Here is a 15,654-nt window from a genome sequence, read left to right on the forward strand (position 1 = left end):
AAAATGTTTAAATATTTGCAGTCTCTTACAGAGTGGGTGAACATCTTCCCATCTTTACTTCTGACAGACTCAGCCCCTCCTGGAGTGCACTGTTTGAACACAGTCATATTACTAAACTGTTGCAAAGTAATGTAATCAGTAGAGAGATGTTCCTTACAGAGTTTAGTTGTTCCTGCCCCAACCTTTTTGAAGCGTATTGCTGGCATCAAATTGAAGTATATTTTTCGTTTTATAAAGATATTTTTTTCTGTTTCAGCACTTTATATGCTGTCTGTTCACTATTTTCAACCGAATATAGGTGATTTGCAAACCATTCAAATAGGTTTTTATCAACATTGTACATGGAGCATCAATGTATTTGTAATTTGGGTTGTGAAAACACACATTGCTGAGCTGATTAATTACTTCTTAGACAGGCCAGTTTGATAATAGATTGTGAAGGATCATATGATCTGAATTGCTCTAGCTATTTATGATATTGTAATTATGAGAGACAATGTAATTTATTTCCAGCTGATTAACCCTGGCCACATTACAGAGTAATCAGTCTGCCTCCAGGAAATTTGGCAGTCTGTGTTAAAGTTCATGTTTTTAGCTTTTTCATCCTAATGCCCCTTACAGTCAGATTTTTTTGGGGTACTGGGGTGTTAACATGGAGGTCCCCCCTGTGTTCCCATGTAAGGTCTCTCAGCAGCAAAATAACAAAGGGAGCTGGGTATTTCACTGGCAGTTTGAAAGGTAAAAATCTATGAAACCACTGTGGGGATATCACTGTCTTTGAGGATGTAGGTTTCAAAGAGAAAAACATCAGTCGGCTTTGGGCTGTGGGTGGTTGATTTCAACATATTGACTCTGGGAAACATACCCCGAACATTTGACTCCGGGAAAAATCATTGCTGAGAACATAAAACCCTTTGAAAGATTCCCCCATGGTCTGAGCAGACAGAGGGCTTTTTTCAGGTTGCAGAATGCATGTTCAGAGCTGTTAATGTCCGTGATTTCACCGAGAGGGAAACTCATAAACCTCACCTCTCAATTAATCTGACTAGACTGGGAAAACTCGAAAAGGATACAGTGATTTTTTTTTTTTCGCTCTTAGTTGAAGCTTTTCCTTTTTTTAAGTTGTGGCCATTCAGAGCTCTCCAATCCGTCCAAAACATAAGGTGCTATGGTGGCATGAAAAAAGCAATGCTTACTGTCCATGGGGAAAAAAACATGGGGAAAACTGAAATAATAAACAATAAGGCCGAGAGTTATGCTTGATGAGACACGCTCAGGGGTGTGGCTGATATGAGTAACAGGTGGGTGTGTTGCAGGTAGCCAGGCTTTTGCCTCAAATCCACCTCTGAGCTGCTTCCAAATATAGCCAGAAGTTTGCTGGAGTCAGTGTCGTCAATATGGCAACCACTACCCCTGGGCTTCATAGCGCCTCTTTAGGATCCAGCGGGTGATGTCACTGAAACTACATCCACGTTTTTATACAGCCTGAGAAAAACCTAGTCGAGCAGGACCTCTTCACTTCCTGCTTTCCTTGTCAATACCTTCTAATTTGCATACCTGCCTGTTCCTTATACATTGCCTAGGAAGATTATATTAGACAAGGTGAACTTTGGCAGGGCTATTTATGTTGACATTTCCATCCTCATTCAGCTCTCCTTTGAAGTTGTGCTCCTTTAAATGATGCAAAGTCACAGCATGCAGCTATCGTCACTCCTGCTTGTGGTTTTAGTTACTTTATAGCTCTCACCAGCTCTGCTGTCGTTTCCTGGATTGCAAGACAAGATGTTGCTCCACTTTCCCTTTCAGAGATGGTTTAGATCCAGTAGCTCAATTTCCACTGTCTGCAGTGTCTGATTTAAACTTAGATTACTTCCCTTCTAGAGGCAGAGCATGTAAAAATGGCTCACCACTGATTTGTTTATTTTTGACGATAGTGTTGGGCTGAGCTTCGCCTCTTCAGCTGTATCTGATTAAAATGGGAACTGCAGCTTTGGGAGATAATTAAACAGTTTGACTTATAGGAGGAGGATTATCTTTTTAACTCTGCTGTTCTTAATCTGAGCAGCTTTTACATGGTTCATATCCTTCAACAGAGCAGAGGTCGCCGAGGGCCTCAATGAGAACTAATTTACTTAGTTTCCTGTGATAACACCATGTCAAGTTCTTTTCTTGCTCCGCTGTGCTTCGTTCTGATTAAGACTTCAGAAACATGCCCTAAACCGCTGATCATTACACAGCCCAACAGAGCAGAGCAGGATAGGAAATTACCCTCACCTGTGTTATTTATACATGGATAGAAGTTATTTTTGTTCAACTGTTGGATGATATTAATAAAGTGGCTCAGGCCGGCTCGTGTTTCTGGTGACGCACAGTTTGAGGTCTCCTAAATATCTGTCTATATTTATAAAATCTTACATCCTGGCTGTTAGCATTCAGTCAGCAGCTATTACTGTGCATGTGATCCTCTCCACTATGTAATCAGACAGTTTAAAAACCCAACATAAAATTATACAAGACTAACATTGTGAATGGGAGTTATGTAAGCTGACGTTTGAAGGCAGCCTTGACTTGCTCTTCTCACACACAGACTCGGCGCTGCACACTCTGGTTTGTACCGTAATGTTGGGAGATCAAAGCATGCTGAAGAGTACAAAGCTCTGCTGTGCTCTGGAAACAGAAGCTTCCAGAGTGGCTTCACTCCATCTCTCTGCTGCTTTGAAGATTTCTGCAGTACGACTGAGTCCTCGCTTCAGAGAGTGGCTGGAAGTATAAATTTGTGAGGACGCCCCCTTACTCAGGGTTAAATTTGCGGACCTGTTTGGCCATAGAGAAAAACTGGAGCTGGAGTTGTGTTTTGTGGTGGAGAGGAAGAAATGAGCGCCAGTGATATCTGTTACATTAGCAGCCAGTCTGAAAACAGTCGGGCATCTTAACAACTCAAAGGTCTTCATCAGCCTGAGTGGATTGGACAGTGGTGTAATGTCACTAAGTACATCTACTTAAGTGCTTAAATCAAGTATAAATAAAGGGCGATTGTTCACTTAAGGATTAAGTATATCCCTCTGCATTTAAGCTACATAAACTATTTACCCATAAACAGGCTAACAGGCATGGACATGGTCTCTGTGACATCACTCATTGGTTTCTGAAGAGTCTTTTTGAAGCCTAATGAAGGCAGTCACCAGATTGGAAATGCTGACTCAGCTTTTAGTCAATTAGTCACTTTCGAGCATCCCTGATTTAATATGGGTGTTAATGAGGCTTCTTGGGGTTTCAAAGTCAGCCTCAAGTGGACACTCAAGGAACTGCAGCTTTTTACACTTTATTTTTCAAAGCAGCTGCTTTGTCTCATTGTTCATTATTGTTTAAGTATATAACACAGTATAATGACAACATAATAACTAACAAACCCAACATCCTTCTGTCTTTGCTCTCTGCCCAGTTGGAGGAGGAGACACCAGGTATAGTGCGAGGTGAAGCACAGGGAGATGAAGGGGAACCATCAGGAGACCCTGAGAGCGCCATCAAGCATGAGCGTGAGGAGCAACAGCGTCTGCTGGCCGAGAGCCACAGCGCCTCCATGGACCTCCGCTGGAAGCTGCAGCACGGAGAGAAGAGGTGGGGTCGCGAGAGGTCCGAACTCCTGGACCGCTTTGACCGAGAACGGCAAGAGTGGGACAGCAGCATGAGGGAGCTCCACCGCAAGATGGAGAGGGTGAGAGAGCAGAATGTGTTTAACTTTTCTGGGACAGATTTACAGAAAAGTATTCATTTGAATATCAAAATCACTTTTTCTCACTTATTGAGCTGGAATAATGATGACACTTTCATACTTTCCAATACCATGTGTTATAAATGGATACATTATTTGATATTTTTTTGTTTGATAGTATCAAAGTATCATAGGCTCTGAAGCCTATTTAAAAACAGCTTTACAGGCATATTTTAACCATAAGCTGCTGCTAGCCAATGAAAGAGAGAGAGAGCAAGCAGGAATGGTCAATTGAATGGTTAAGTAACAAACCGGCAACACTAAAATGGGAAGTTATTTTCTGATTGTTTGACAGTGGTTTCGCTCTTAAGAACATAAATAAGCTTCCACACCTCTGCACAAACACGCAGGAAGGTGCAGGATTTGTTTGCTTGTTACTAAAGTCACGTGATCTTCCTGTCTGATGTGTGTCTCTCTGCTCCGCCTTCCATCACCGCGACTACACTGCAAACTGGAGATAAGCTGATTGTTTCAGTTTAATATTAAATGGAAAGTAAATGTTTTTTGCCTTTTGTATGGCAAGGAGGCAGATATTGTCTATTTCACTATTTATGACAATTTTTCTACGTTAATGGCAGACCAATGATCAAAAAAATACTCAACATAATTATACATAGAAAACAGTATTTCCAGCCCTACAGCTGCTTTAAACTAAACTGCTTCCTTGGGATCCGATTAAAAAGGACGAACACACCACAACAAACCAAAGCCTTCTCTTATCAGGAGATGTTTGCATGTGTTTGTACTTTTAGGTGTATAGGAGGGTGAAACAATGACAAAGCACCTGTGGTTATTATCTGCTCTGCTGTTTGGTATTTTAAAAATTCAACTAGATAACAAAAAATCCTGAGGAGGATTACTGAATTATTGATGTGCTTTGGGAGATTTAATGAAGCACACTGCAGCACCTCACCTCCCTTATGTTTGATGTCCCGGACAGGAGGTAGGAACATGAAGCGGTTAATATGATATGAGGGTATTAGAATATAAAGCAGTGACTGGAATGATAACAACAGGAACTCCCTCTGAATACAGCTCACTTTCACCAGCAGAAAACAAACTGCTGATGCACCGTTGAACGGAGACACAGAGCAGGAAGCTGAGATGCATTATTCAGTGACGCTGCAGCAAATTGTAAAACGCAGGTCACCTACTGAACCACTCAGAGTGGAGAGGGAGAGTGAAGCAGTGCTGTGACTTTTGTCCTTTAGGCCAGAGCCTGAAACAAGGCACTTAACCCTGGATCGAGCACACTGTGGCTCACAGTCAAGGGAAAGAATGGTTTGTGACAACAATGGGAAGAAGGTGTCTGCATTTGCAACTGCAAAGTTTACAACAGAAATACAGAAGACCATATATAATATCAGGCAATATTGAATAGAATGCAACAAGATATGTTGATGATTACCAGAAATTATCTATTCTTTAGAAAAATCTTTCATCTTTTATTGCACTTGAAATGTTGGCCTCTTATCAAAGTACAGCAACACACCCGTCCTTAATACTTTGTACTTATGTATAATTTCTTGCAGATGCAGAGAGAGCTAAGTATGAGGCGAGGCGAGGGCATGGACGTTAAAGACGGCCACAGAGGAGTGTTTTCGCCTCAGGACAGTCCTTGTAACGCCCCCCGTTCACCCCCGCTCCCCCTGTACGTCCACACCCATCTGTGTCCCACCCGTCCGCTCCCACTCTGACTCTGAGGCCCAGCTGGAACAGCAGGGCGCTGCCATGAGGCTCAAAGGACCAACAGAGAACCTGTTCTTGGACGCGCTGTCTCTGGACCCCCTCAGTGTCCTGGAGGTCCCTCCTCCCTCCAGACTGGAGAGTGAGAAGAGGTTCCCCTGCATGAACGAGGTAACATCAATGTAGTTATTGATGTAGTGCTGATAATGAAGGAGGTAGAGCTTTAACTGCAGCACTAACATTCTGAAGTGATGGATTCAGATAAATTTGAGCAAAAGCAATTCATGTAAATCACGTTGTTGATTAGTCAGTCGCTTGGTTCAGACTGAAGCATCTCAGTTACTCTCAGGTTGATTCCCTGGTGGATGAACCTTGATAGAGCTAGTAGATTTTAGAAAAAATGTTAAATTTAAAGGTTTGCTGTTAGACTTGAGTGAAATAATTCAAAATCTACCTGATTGATTACCATGATATTTGGTACAAATGTTCATGCTTTCCCCATACGTTCAGATCTTTATTCCTGCACTGCTATCAGGTCAAAATACTGTGTCTGTCCAGAACCTGAAATAGCCCCAACAGTCCCAGCTTTACTTTTTTTGGTGCTAATTAGCTAATATTAGCCATGTGAAACCCATATTTAACTACATTTAAAAGTTAATATACCTAAAACTAAACATTTTTATCAATATTAAAATGTACCATGTTGACATCTGCATAGGCTGGGCTTTGGTAAAACTTCAGGGAGCTGCTAGCATGGCTGCCAACTAGCAGTCTTCTACTAGAAGTCAAAGAGAAATGAATCCAACTTCTTTTTTTCAGCTTCCCAAATGTGAAACCCTAGCTGTGTTCACACATTCACAGAACTCCTTGAAATTTTCAGGATGAGCAGCATGTGTGAATGCATACAGCCAAAACCATGAGTAGCAGGTGGAGGTGGTTTTGTTTATATCATTTGACCCGTGCAAACCCAAACAAATAACACCTGAAAGTATCGATGAAAACATCAAAGACTGAAGAAGGGGAGTTTTTTTTGAGACGACAGCAGCAGAGATGTCCTTTGCGTGTACCATTTATATAAATGTGAAGACTGTCATCATAGCATAGGCCTCTGCTGCTTTGTTCACCATCATGTTGTAAACATTACACTGTGGCTGCATGCTTTTAAAGTCATGTACTGCCTCCCAAGACTCATCTCTTGCCCGTGTGCGTTAGACACAACCAGGAGCAGGAGTGTTGGAAGAGGCACCTGATGTTTATACTGTTGGGTATTAAAATAAACGTAATAACCAAGAAGTCATATTTTCATGTCAGCACTTCTACATCCATCAAACTGTGTTTGAAGATGATGAAAAACTGAACTCACAGTGTCAGTCTGTCCTCTCTCTTTAAGCACAAAACTTCATAAAATGAGGCCAAAAAAGTTGAACCAAAAAAGTTGTCTAGGAACAGTTCCACTATGGGGGAAAAACTTATATGAACTCTCTTTATTAATAGAAATTCATCTAAATGTAAATTTAGGTTTAACTTAAACCCTTTAGCACAGAACGCTTTATACCCTGTTTGAGCACGAGGTGTCCTTTGTAACTACATTTGTATGCAGAACATCACAGATGAGCTTCTTTCTTCTTACTTTTATACACTTTAATGCACCTGCTTTACCCAAATTAACTGAAGAAAGTCGAGGTGTAATCCTAAAACATTTATGAGGAGCAATCATCAGACTTTAAGGAGGCATCATAAAAAGTAAAACTACCATTTGAGGAACATAAAATCCGTCTTGTAGTCATCACCCAGTGTCTGTAAGCTGTTAAACCAAAAATAAATGTATATTTAGCATTTTGTGTACACATTACTCTTAATTAATCTCTTGAAACAGTGATCCTAAATGCTGTTGTATTTTTTTTCCTTACTCTTCTGCCTCATCCTTGTGACTGAATCATTTCCATGGGTCTTATCTGTTTTATTTCAGGCTCTTAATGAGATCTCAGAGATAGAAGGAGATCCCGAGTATCCAGAAGAGGAGATGGGTGGAGGGAGTCTGCTCAGGTAACCTCACTGACAGAGCTTTAAGTCAAAAGAAGTTCAGAGTGTTTTTTCCAGGCGAACTATCCTTTGAAAGCTGATGAATTTTTATAGACATCAGCAGTAAATACTCAAAACAAGTCCTTCTTTGAGGAGCTGCAGATAATTCAGCATCCTGCTGAATGTTTTTCATAAATTCACAACAAAAATGCTAGAGATCGACTGTTGATTCTATTTACTGCTACTTGAAGTGACACTGAGTTCCCGAGGTGATATTGCTGTTTCTCTTATTGTGAAGGAGGGATCCAGCTTGCTTTGCTTTTGAATAATTCAGAAACTTTGAAACAATGAAAGGCATTGAGCTGTTTTTGAAAACATACACTAGTTTAAGGTTTGTTTTGGATTGTTTGGTTACAACATTTGTTGTGATGTGTGTTTTCCCTGCTGATGTTGATGTTGATGAACTCTGTGTGTTTTCCAGAGCAAAGTCTGTGTGCTCCATGAGCGACTTCCAGCGGTTGATGGACAGCTCTCCATTCCTGCCCGATAAGACTCGACTTGGTGACTGCGGCCAAGACGACATCACCCCTCCCCTGTCTCCTGATGACCTCAAGTACATTGAGGAGTTCAACATAAGGGCTGGGACTTCCCATCATCCACCTCTGGCCAGGGTCCTCTTCGAGAGCCGTGGCCTGACAGACCACCTGAGGTCCGGGGAGGGGAGCCCATTCTTGATCCATTCCAGCCAGCCTCCTGGTTCCTCACCACCAGCGCCACCTTGACCACCAGCACCCTGAGCAGCCCCGAGCACTGCCACAAGTCCCCGCTGAGGGGCAATGGAGCAGGGGCAGCAGGGGTTGGACTGGAGCACTGTGGGGTTCACATGCTTCACAGCCCCACCAGGCCAGGAGCAGCTGAGCGCCCTACTGCCCAAGACCCGGACTTCCTCTACGCCAAAGGGACCAAAAGCCAGGGGTGGAGGAGAGGCTGGGGTGGGAGCCAGCGGGCAGGATGAGGTTTTCAGCGGTGGGAGGTGGCCATGTGGGATACTTGAGGGTGGGGGGTTGAGGACTTCTCCTAACCAGTCTCCTATCTACAACTCCTCTCTGGAGCTTCAGCTCTCCAGGAACTTGAGCGATGACATGAAGGAGGTGGCTATCTCGGTGAGGAACGCCATCCGCTCTCCTCCAGGGCCTGTCGTCCGGGACTCAGCCTGCCAAACCAATGGATTCACTACACGTGGCACTCAGACTACCCAGACCATCAGTGTGGGTCTACAAACAGACCTGCTGAGGAATCTAACCAGCAGCCCTCATCGCTGCCTCACTCCTAAAGGTGGCAGCACGCCTATATCTTCCCCATCCCGCAGCACCAGGAAGATTCAGTACTCTCCTGTCATTCAGAGTAAGTTTGAGCGACCCTGTTGTTCACCCAAGTTCGGCTCCCCCAAGCTTCAACGAAAACTTTCCTCATCCAACAAGGCTGATCTACCCAACACCAGCCGAGCTCCCACACCCACCACTCCACAGAAGGGTAACAGTGAGTCGGCGTGGGCTCGCTCCACCACCACACGCGACAGCCCCGTCCATACCACCATCAATGACGGCCTCTCCAGCCTCTTCAACATCATCGACCACACTCCCGTCTACGACTCCATTCCAAAGTTCAACAAGTCTCCCAGTCGCTCTCGCCCTAACCCTTCTTCCACCCCTGAGCCCGGTCCTGCACAGGGGACTGTCGCCACGGATCCCAGAAATGCACAGGAGTGCTTACGGACTGCTCGCGGGCGCTCGCCCAGTCCTGTGCAGCTGATAGTGGAGACGCAGGGAGACAAAAACCAGGAGGTGGTGAGCATACGGCAGGACCTGTCAGCCCCCCCGGGCTACACTCTGGCTGAAAATGCAGCTCGCATCCTTAATAAGAAGCTGCAGGAGCAGAACTTTAGAGAGGAGAGGAGGCTGCAGGCAGGAGCACAGAGCGGCCACAGCAGAGACAGCAGCAGGCAGGCCGACTCAGACAGAGGACAGTCTGGATGTATGGAGGTAAATATACAGACGCACTGGATCCATCGCTTCATCATTCATATGATCTGGGGCCCATGTTTTATGACGCATTGATGTGTATGACTTTGCCTTGGATTGTCCTTGTAATGCTTGAAGATCAACTTAAAGGCATGTGTGGTTAATGAGACTAAAGCTAATCAACTACTCAATAACATCACTAAAATGTTAATGTTTTCTTCTCAGATCGAAAGCACTGACTGATGCAATGGTAATGTCAAAATATTTAACCCTCTTTAATAATATTCTCTACGCTCATGTAGACACTCTGAAAGGTTTCTTCTTCTGTACTTTCTCTTTGACTGTAGCAACTTTCTGTAGCTTTTATTTCTGTGCTATAACTTTCAATGAGGCCCGACCGAAACCAGATTTAAGCGTCTGATCACTGGAAATTAATGTCCTCACATTAATCATCTAGATGGGATTGCTGCTGCAAAGTTACATAATTAATCCTGATCATAAGTGTCTGATTAATGCCTCCCTGGGATTTCAAGTGTATCAAGTTTGAGGTGATTTTAACTGCCATGCAAAAATAAACCCATAAAAGTGCTAATTTTACCCCAGGAAATTAGCGCTGTGACACGTCGGTCGGGCCTCTTTTCACCACCCATTCAGCTGACCTGAGGGAAAAATAAATCATAAATACACATTACGTATTGGCACGCCTCTCATTTGTCTCTCCAGACAGATTAAAATTACAGCAAAGTAGGTCATGCTGCGATGAAGCTGTACATTAAAACACAAACACTCCATGTTTGTGTTCTCTATATGAACAGTAAGCAACATAATCCCACATATGGTGGCTAATATGCCCACCGGCTTTAAGGTTTTCTGACAGCTGCTGTGTGTTGATCTGCAGGGCAGACAAATTAAAGTCTGACACTTGTTGTTATGGACGATAGTGGAGTCTGTTTTCTGCAGTAATGGTGTCTTTATGGTGACAACTGAAAAGAAGAAATAATGGATTGTGACAGTAGTTAAGCACACAATGTGTTGATGATTATTATAGTCCTTGAATTTAAATCAAGTAGTTTTTGAGTATGCTTTAAATCGAGAGGCACAGAAGGGGAATTGGGAGAAACATTGTCGTTAAGAACATGTGATATGGGATAGGTAAAGGTGAAATTTAACTGTGAAAAAGTTTGTTCGTTTGTACTTGATAAATTAGTGGTCGCATGCATTGCCAGATCAGTTTGTAAATCAAGATGTATATGCCACCTCTCAGTTAGTTAATTTATGATTTCAAGGGTTGTTATGGATGGCTGTAGACCCAAATGCCCCTGAATGACCCTGACCCTCAAATATAACGACATAATGTTAATTGCATTGTCTAGCTACTATGCAACTGTTACAATTTCTTTGAAATGCGAGCCACCTTCCAGTTTCTTTACTGACGCTGTAATGGATCCACAACTTTTTAGTCCCTGGCGGCCATCTTGGTTGTTTACAAAAATGCCCTTGCAGTGCTCCTTTGAGAAGTCATCATCTTAAACCTGCTCCATTTTAGATCAAGTTGTAGTTTAGTTTAATAGTTGTTGTGACCGGCCTGACCAGGACTAGGTCAGCTGGAAATCTGTCTCAACCTGAGGGGGATCCAGTTCCTTCACCAGAACAAAGTAAACATGATTTCACAGGGTTTTTTTCGGCTTTCAAGGACAAAGTGGACAATGCTGATCACAAACTTGGAGAGCTCAACATGACTTCTTTAAGTCGAGTTTTCTGTCGACCGACTGTCAAGTCAGTCAATGAAATACCTTCAAATAGTGCCCATGGGCGACTCACAGAACCAGATGTAATAACAGAAATAGCACCAATGAAAACAATAGAAAAAACATCCTTATGGTATTTTCTCATATCTCCAGCCCCTTGTTGGATTTATTGAAAGCCGTCCATGTTGAATGTTTGGCTATCTCCAACACTGTGTGACTGACTGGTGTTTATAGGATTCCAGTTCCCCTTGTGTTTTCCCAGGTCTAAAGTGAATGGGTGTGTGTTTAATGTCAGTCTTGTCTACAGGCTGAATCAGCCTCCTTATTTCTCTTGATCATCCTTCTGCCACTTATATGCCAGACTTTTCCTCTCTGCCCAACTTGACCGATTAACATTTCCTGCTCTATCTTCCCTCCTCCTCCCCCCCTCTCTCCTCCCCCTCTTGGCTTTATCTCCCCTTCTTCCTCGCTGTCCGCTGTGCTCTGATCCAGAACCACACTGTCATACTAACAACACCTTGGGGACTCTAACTCTGCTTGTCTCCGTGATGTAAGTTCCTCTTCCTCTACGACCTATGCGGTGGATTCACCAGCCACATGGACCTCTCCCCTCACGCCCTGCAGACCCCCTCCCCTCCCCTCCTCCCCCTCTTCATAAATGCATGCTTCACAGGACAGCAGAGTGACAGTTTATGAAGCCATCGAAGTGGTGTCAAAAGTTGTGCGACGGCCATCCATCCTTTTCTTCGTGTTATTGTACGCATGCAAAGTTTCTTTGTTGTAGTTCATCTGTTCTTTTAAAGGACCATAGTGGTGATTTTGCATGTTAGCCCATTAACCATAATTCACTACTACTACTTTCTTATACCATACCATGCATTTTTAGATTAAGATATTTGAAATTTACTGCTAGAACAATATGAAAACCAAATAAGAAGACAAAGAAGGGATAAAATAGAAAAGGTAACATATCTGTGAGTTGTTTCCATGGAGAGTTGAGGGAACTGGTGGTGAAACCTTCAACTCTGTCTTTTTACAACTAGCTAACATGAGCTGCCAAGCCAGCCTGCTAGTGTTAGGCGTCTTTAAAGAGGCAAACCTCAATACAAACATCAGGTGAAACCTCTTAATTAGAACTGACAGCAACAGACCTTTGTCAGAAAAAGCTGACATATTATTTGCAGGCTTAAGGACAGTGCAGCATTTTAAGCTTTTTAAAGTTCCATAAGTTAAAGCTCATTGTCATATCAGACAAATAAGAAACCAAACCATTTAAGCAGTATTCTTAATCTCTCTTTAACGGGGTAAATTCTGCAAAATTGCCAGAATGGTCCTTTAAAACTAAATTTAATTTTTTCACAAAATTTTCACCAAACGTGACACAAGAAAAGAAGATTTGACGCATCTTTTAGGGATGGTTCTTTGTTGTCTTTTGGGACTCTGCAGCTTTAAATGGTTTGTTCTAACACTGTGTTTCTACCAGGGTGTCACCATGTGTGCGACTGGATTGACTGAGATGTTTCACTTTCTTTACCTTTATGTCCACACAGTGTTTTCCTTCCTCCTCACTCTTTCAGCTCGCCCTCAGCCATGCTCTCACACTAACAACAAACCTCCAAAGACTAACTGAAGGAGGAAGCTGCTAACTCTCATCACTCCCTAAACTCTGTCACCTGACGGGTTGTGTTTGATGCCTGAAGGATATTAACCGGTTACTCTGGTCCATTCTGCATGCTTAAAGGAAAAATCCACCATTAGATTATCTCATGCTGTAATTCAATTCATATAAGTGAGTCTTTATTATGATGAGAGCTGGAATCAAGTTACCCAGGTTGTCCCATTTTTCATCCAAAATGTTGTCAGTAAGTTCCCATAATAAGCATAAAATCTATTTAAAAAAGAAAAAACAAATTGTTTGGCCATAGTAACTTATTGTTAATGCACAAAGAGAGAAAAAAGCAAGCTACTCTACTCTGCACAATCGAGTTAAAAATCCTGTCTGTTGAAGTCCATCTTTAACCACTGATGGAAATCGGATCCAGCATAGTCTGCTTCTGCCCTAACTCCACAACCTGCTTTTCAGTTTACATATGTGATTGGCATCTGGCTTATGTGTAATGATCACAAATTAAACATGCACAACATGAGGGTCTGCAGGGAGCCTTGATCCACATTGAAATGTGTTCTTCAGAGGAACCGGAAAAGCTCTGCTAGTGAAGACAGCCTGCATTTTTTGGATTAATCTCCACTCAAATTCTTGTTGCAGAGAGGTCAGCCTTAAAATGTAATCTTGCTCTTGGTTTTGGCTCATCAAACTGGACATTTAGCACCAATTCTCTTTTATTTTATTGAATGAGTTTTACTAATCTGTCAGGAATTATGCTCCTCGATCAAGAGTAAAAAGCCTCCGGTTTTCACCCGTTATCTCATGCCGAAAATTGTGCAATACAACATAATAAGCTACAGTGGGAACATGTAAGACTATTTAAAACTGTGCTAAAATGTAATGTTTTTAAAAATCTTCAAGGTGGATTTCTCCTTTAAGGTGAATCATTAACTGAGCAGTCCAAACTGATGTAGATTTGTTCACCTTGCTGTTTTCAGTGGCCACTTTTGTACACTGACTTCCTGTTCACATTACTGGTGCATGATCTGTTGTGTTGCGATTTGATTTTCAGCATCACATAGATTATCTTGTATTAATCCACAAGCTGTCCTGTATTTCCTGTGTGTACACAGTCCATCAGTTTCATTCATGAACAAATTCATTATTGATGGAGACGTGTACTATGTGCCCGACTGTCCTTTTCTGTCACTTGATTTTCCTGCTGGTTGCTCAGAACTTCCTGCAGGTTGTTTGACACGTCACTCTCTGGTGGATCTATCTTTTCATCCATCTTGCTTTTTTTTTTCCTTCACGTCATCCTCTCACTCAACCGACCACAGCCTGACCAACGTGTATTTTTAGCAGATCTAGATTGTTGCTTCCCGGGCTTGATGTCCCGCCATCCTTCGGCTGAAATCTAACGCCTCGAGAGGAGCTATTTATAAACCAGGCCAGTGGTGTGATGTCCCGGTGTGATCGTTCACCCAATCACGCTCTGACATCATACCGAGGGTGGGGGACTCAAAGACAGCTACTTTTCTCACTTCTCATTGCCCTTTTTGCTCATTATTTCTGTTTCATCCAGGCAGTCAGATGTATAACTCTGTACACTCACAACACCTGATGAAACATGCAAACACACTCTTGAGCCATATTTATAAACCCCTGTGTTTGCATTATTCTGTATTATCCATCATGTGACATTATGCCTACATGCATTATATAAAAATGGATGTGAAGGCAGCATATCCATGTTTGTCCTCCAGCTGCCTGTCCTCTGTAAGCAGTGAAGCAGCCTGTGTGTCATCACACCTGTATGACAGAAAAGTGTTGATTCAGCTGCATGGACATTTTGATGCTGCAGTTTGTTGCAGTCTGGTACAAAAACAGCCGCTTCCCTCATGTCATGAAAAGTGGATGAAAGAGGGAGATGGCTCATTTTCGTCATTGCACACCCCGGGATGGCTCCATCACTGCAGGGTTAGTTCAGTCAGGGCAGACTTAATTACGAGTGAGCAATGATTTATGTTACAAGATTTAGAAAGGGAAGTTAAATAGGCAATGTCTTTGGCGATTAGACACCCATTGTGACGTCTAATCTGGACACTGTTGGGGTGTTGATGGTGAGGGAAAGATGCAGGATGTGTTGAAGGGTGAACATCTAAGGAACTGAACCCTGGCTCTGATGAGGAGCAGAGATGACTGGGGATGGAGGAGGGTTGCAATGCTCTGTGCTGAAACAGCAAGCTGATGGAGCAGAGAGGAGAACATATTAAGTTTGGCAGCAGCAGGATAATTGGTTGATAGAGGTCATTGCAAAACCTGGTTGGTGAATACTTTAATAGTAAACACCCATGATCAGATTAAGAGAAGCAGGTGGAGAGAGACAGGAATAGAGAGTGATATGAATGATAAATGGAAATGGAACAGCCTCCTCCTTGAACTGAGCTTTATTTGTGTTGAAGTTGCAAAGACTTGTTTTGGCATCATATCCATTAAATGTAGGTTTAATTAATTTACATTAAGGACTTTGGCTGCCTTTGAGCATCAATGTTTCTCAGGTTTCCTGATACTTCTTCAGTATTTCATGCAGAAAAAACAATAATACATTTTACTGATATATATTGACATAGCACTTTGACATTTTACAAAACATCTCATTATAAAAAGGAGTGCAGGACTTTAAGTGACTGTTTTGTTTGTGGCTTAGTGAACACTTGCACCTGTTTATCTGACCTCCTGTTTATCAGAGCAGATGGTCGGTCAGGTGAGGCTGTAAGGTGTTATGGTGTCACTGTG

At 42.6% G+C, this 15,654-nt stretch overlaps 1 protein-coding gene across 1 annotated transcript in view; it reads left to right on the forward strand.

Moving 5' to 3' along the window:
* The window catches only part of LOC117826186 (microtubule cross-linking factor 1), a 78,904-nt gene that overhangs the window by 60,594 nt on the left and 2,656 nt on the right, over positions 1 to 15,654 (forward strand). Inside the window, 7 exon segments of the mRNA XM_034702075.1 lie at positions 3,443 to 3,715; positions 5,305 to 5,460; positions 5,462 to 5,629; positions 7,428 to 7,504; positions 7,962 to 8,112; positions 8,115 to 8,483; positions 8,485 to 9,522. Of these exon segments, the coding sequence (XP_034557966.1) occupies positions 3,443 to 3,715; positions 5,305 to 5,460; positions 5,462 to 5,629; positions 7,428 to 7,504; positions 7,962 to 8,112; positions 8,115 to 8,483; positions 8,485 to 9,522 (2,232 nt within the window).

This window comes from Notolabrus celidotus, chromosome 15 (genome assembly GCF_009762535.1).
Source record: "Notolabrus celidotus isolate fNotCel1 chromosome 15, fNotCel1.pri, whole genome shotgun sequence".
Taxonomy (NCBI): domain Eukaryota; kingdom Metazoa; phylum Chordata; class Actinopteri; order Labriformes; family Labridae; genus Notolabrus; species Notolabrus celidotus.